This window comes from Sebastes fasciatus, chromosome 14 (genome assembly GCF_043250625.1).
Source record: "Sebastes fasciatus isolate fSebFas1 chromosome 14, fSebFas1.pri, whole genome shotgun sequence".
NCBI lineage: Eukaryota > Metazoa > Chordata > Actinopteri > Perciformes > Sebastidae > Sebastes > Sebastes fasciatus.
In genome coordinates, this window is record NC_133808.1 from 6,412,427 (window position 1) to 6,417,510 (window position 5,084).

General features: G+C 40.4%; 1 protein-coding gene across 3 annotated transcripts in view; it reads right to left on the reverse strand.

The window, feature by feature from the left end:
- The window catches only part of pde9aa (phosphodiesterase 9aa), a 33,150-nt gene extending 29,760 nt beyond the window's left edge, over positions 1-3,390 (reverse strand). The window contains exon 1 of one of the 3 annotated variants that reach the window (XM_074658282.1): positions 2,992-3,390. In XM_074658282.1, coding sequence (XP_074514383.1) covers positions 2,992-3,054 — 63 coding nt within the window. In that variant the 5' untranslated portion in view covers positions 3,055-3,390. The remainder of the gene's footprint in view (positions 1-2,991) is intronic. The other 2 variants (XM_074658280.1, XM_074658281.1) reach the window with 2 other exon arrangements.
- Between the last annotated feature and the right edge of the window lie 1,694 nt (positions 3,391-5,084).

Below are 5,084 nucleotides of genomic sequence, written 5' to 3' on the forward strand. Positions count from 1 at the left end.
GGATGTTTAAAAGCAGAGCATCTATTTTTATTTTCTCTCCACAGTATTAACAGCTGCTGAACAAATTAATGTTCTCGTTTTAAGATGCCGCAACTGATTTCAATAACAAACCCCACTTTATCATAATCGGTCCCCTGCTGCTGGATGATGATCCGGCACCATAAACCAGCCGCATCCACTCTTATGCAAATAAAAAAAGACGCTATATTCAAACCCGATCACGTAAAGAGGACATGCTAATTAGCCTGAATAAGGACGTGAGACAACAAAAGAGAAAAACACAGAAAACAATGACTGTTCCTCACGACGTAGCAATAACATACAAGCTGCTGTTCACATAGCCTGTGTATGAAAAGCGGAGCTGAATATGCAACAGATTTATAATTTAAAAACACATTTTTAATATGTGTTCAACTGAAGCTGGAAAACAGGCCCACTGGACCGCCCGCTTACTGTATTGATTTCCTTAGCTTCATCCTTTCATAGCTAGATGAATGCATATAACTTTCAACCTGTTACCCTGACCTGAAACCAATCTAATATTAAAAACTAAATCCAAATCAAAGTGGTCGTGTCTGTTCCACAGCTTGTACAGGGACCCACCATTTATTATCTCCAGCCTAGCAACAGGTGATCCTACCGACAAACAGCTCAATATTATCCATGGTCAATGATACAGAAGATGTGGCTGGTGGTGAGGCATCAAATACTACCACAAACACACTGACCAGAACATTCAGATATTCAACTATACAAAAAAAAAAAGAGTGTAAATTGAGATTAATGTGTAGCCATCTGATAGCACCAAACACAGTTGTCCATCAAATGTTAATATGTTAATGTTAAGTAAGGGATAATGTACAGCGAGCCAGTCTCTCATCGCCCTGAAGGGGATTCTTTCACAACAATGACCCGCTAGCTGTACATGATCCCGCTTATTACACGGCTACCTACTGAAGAAATCAATATTTTGACACATAAACGGTCCACCAGAGTCCGACGTCAGAGCTGCGCCCATGGCAACGGTCTGCTATACATAGCAACGGTCTGTTATACATAGCAACGGTCTGTAATACAGAAATTACAGACTTCAGAATGCCGTGATTGACCAATCAGAATCGAGTCTTCAACACAGCCGTGTAATAATAGGGGATATATCATGAAAAATCATGCTTGTGCACATCCATTTGGGTATCTGGAGTGCCTACATGAGAACAATAATATGTTTTTTTGCAAACTACAGCATGTGAACATGTTCTGGGAGAAACACAAAATACAAGTATGAACCTGACAATGAGCATTATTTCCCCTTAAATATCCTAAAATAGGGATTTTAATTTCTATTCCATTTCTTTTCTCAAGACAGAACAAACTTAACATGTTCCTGATGTTTGAACCACATTAAGCTGTATTAACCCTTTAAACTAGAGCAAATCCTCCCACCACCCTGTTGCATATTGAAAATGTCTGCATGAGGAAACGACATGGTTTTGTGCGGCACACACACACACACACTCTGTGTGAACTCCATAAAGAAGACACGACGCAATAAATGCAAAGTGCCGGTGAGGCATAAAGCTCATTATATGGCCTTTTATGAGCTGCTGTTCCTCCTCCATTGGTTTGTCAATGTAAACAGAGCTCTGGCTGCATTCTCAGTCTGGAGATGGACTTCAGCAGAGCAATAATGGGACAAATCAACTGAAATGTACACTGCCCTTGACTGTCTATGAGGAATAATGACTGGCCAACAGTGCATGGAGTGTGTTTTAGATATGTGTGTGTGCTGACTGTAGTATTTCTCATTGAAAGTGAGGATGTAATGATGTTTCCTATTAGGGCAGTGATTCATGTTTTTAATCTTCCTGTGGCAGCCATGCTTAAAATCGCAATAAATCTGGATGTTCTGGTGGGATTCTGGTTCATGCACATCATCATAACTATGGTCTCTCCACTTATGCACACTATTTTTAGCCAATAACGTGCTCAGCATGATTATATCCACTGTGATAAACACACATGACATTTAGAATAAAGGCGGTACCAGCGTTTGTGTATAATTTACTCAACTTACTGTAAATTATACACAGAACACAACAATAAATGCAGAGCTGATGCTCCCTGTGATGATCACCTCACATGTCTCTGTGTGCATCACATCTCCGTATGACAGGGGACAAGGACACAGTTCTCATAGGTATAGTCCATAAATAATAACAAACTACTGCTAACAAAATAAAACATCCTATAAAATCCATCCACTGTGCACACTGAATTTATAGCAACTTGATGATGTTTAATGACATTTATTTAAGACATCTCAGCAACATTTCTATACTCTGTGGTACTCAACATTACACTATAAGTGACATCAGACTACTTTAGCTTCATCTGTGCAGATATGACTGTAGAGATTTACAGTGTGTTAGTTACATCCCAATATTTATGTATCTGTTATTAGGGTGTAATATTACTGAGAGGCCTATACTCATGATACTTCACAGTGGCGTTATCAGGCTTTTTTACCTCCTGTGTCGTATTATGGAACTCCACCATGGGTAATATTAAATGTTGCCTATCAATTAATAATCAATTCTAAAAAATGTATAACACCATAAATAATGAATAGAAAATATAATCATATTGAAATAGTAATGCTGATATTGATCAACCCCCCACAGCTTCTTATTTATTTAATTTGGGATTAAATATTAAATATTTAATTTTAGATTAAATATTAAATATTCTTGGGAATATATAAATAATATATAAATAATATACACCCTAATAATATACACCCTAATAATTTTTATTTTGTTAGCAGTAGTTTGTTAATATTTATTTATAATTTATCGGGCTTTTTCTCTGAGGGTGGTACTTTTGGGTTGTGTTGTAGGTTATCCAGATGTTTTGTTTAAATGCTTTATAATTAATATAATACAATAATCATATAGTCTCCATACAGCAGCCTATATAGTCTGTGTGTCCTACCTTCTGGATCCTGCCGTCCACCTCCAGGTAAATGACCCGGTAGGAGGAAGAAGCGGAGCCCATGGTCCCCTCTCCTCTCCCCGGCGGCGGTGTGTCGCTGTGCTGTCCCTGCTCCGGGCTCCGTGTCTGCACTCCGGTCCTCAAACCGCCGTTAAACAAACCGAGGCTGGTCAAAGTGGAGTCAGCGGTCCGACGACATCCCACCTGTCTCTCTCTCTCTCTCTCTGTCTGTCTCTCTGCCTGTCTCTCTCTGTCTGTCTCTCTGTCTAACTCACCGTTACTAACTCCCGGTTTTGTCCTCTTTAACTCTTCCTCCCGGTCCGGTCCGGTCCGGTCCGGTGTGTCTCCCTCTGTCACTTCGCGCTCCTCCGCTTGTGTTAAAGCCTGTCCACGCGCGTCCCCGCCTCCCTCATTCACTACAGATCTCCTGGGTCTGTGCGCGCTAACCTACAGGCACGCTCTCTCTCACACGCGCATGCACGCACACGCACGCGCAGCCACTCACACACACACACACACATTAATCCGTCTGTGTGTGCGTGTATATGTGTGTGGGGAGAACGGTTGTAACATCTCCACCAATCAGAGAAAAGATAGAGTGACGTCACTCAGCCCCCTGGTGCTGGGTTTCCTGGCTTGGTTGCACACCAACAACTGACTCAGCCACATATATGTTCATTATGTTCATTATGTTCATGTGTGTCCCCTTCTTCCATCAGAGTAACTTAAAGCTGCAGTAGGCAGTATATTTTTGGCATCATTGGGCAAAAATTCCATAATAACCTTTCAGCATATTGCAGGGGTCAGCAACCTGCGGCTCCGGAGCCACATGCGGCTCTTCAGCTCCTCTCCAGTGGCTCCCTGTGGATTTTTAAAAATGGAAATGAATAACTGTTTATTATTTACATTTTCATTTTTATTTATCATAGTTGTAGGTCTATGGTACAACAGTACGACTGGGTATTAGGGCCAATTGAGGAAAAAAACAATAAATCGGAGATTTCGAGAATAAAGTCATAATATTACGAGAATAAAAGTCAAAAGTTCATTAGAAAAAGAGTTGTAATATTATGAGAATAAAGTCATAAATTGAAGAGAAAAAAGTCGTAGTATTATGAGAATAAAGTCAATATTATAAAGTTGTAATTTTACGAGTTATTTTCTTTTTTCTCGTAAAGTTATGACTTTATTCTCGTAATATTACAATTTTGTTTTGATTTAAAAAATCTAGCCTGTGACGAGAGATTTTGGCCAATCACAGGTCATTTCAGAGAGAGAGCATTCCTATTGGCTGTTCATTCAACGGAGGCAGCTGTCAATCACTCACCAACTCCGGTCAAACGGTCAAACTAGGCAGCGCTGATCAAATATGAATTAATACTCTGTTACTGCAATGCCTATTTCTCTCCTCAGCTGTGTTCAGAAACATCTTGTAGTGTACTGTTTAGATGTAAAATTAGAAAGTTTGCTCCGGCTGGTGGGCGGTGCTTGGTATTTCCTCAACTAATCTCAACATGGCTGCCGGGTCACAAACTTTCTTTTTTTTAAATTTATATTTGCTCCATTTCTACCCACTGCAGCTTTAAGGAAGGATAACGTCGGGGCCAGTATATGGACAGAAGGAACAATCACAATGACCCAAAACTCATTCAATGTACCGTCATGTAAGTATTGATTGAAGACGGACTTGAAAAAATCTGAATGTCTCTGATGAGACTGATATCAATCTTCTCATCTAACTCTCGGTGTGTATTTCCTAATTTATGAACTGTTCCTTTTAACCAAACTCCACAGCAACATTTGTGGAAGTTGATTGTGGATTTAGTGGCATTTAGTGGAGTCCTAGCTAGCTCAAATCAGGGCTCACTATACCTGCAAACTACGTGTATGAGTGTGTGGGTGTGTGTGTGTGATCTCTTGTCTGCCTGTGTCACTGAGTGGGTTTCTGTCTGTCAGCAGCTTACCATTCCAGATGACACCTGCCACCTCCAGCTGAGTCTTAAGGCTCCTCCATGCCATGAATTAGACAGATTTAGCCAACCTGCACTAGTACGCTGCAAAAAAGAGCCATCAAAAACACCACCCCGGAACAG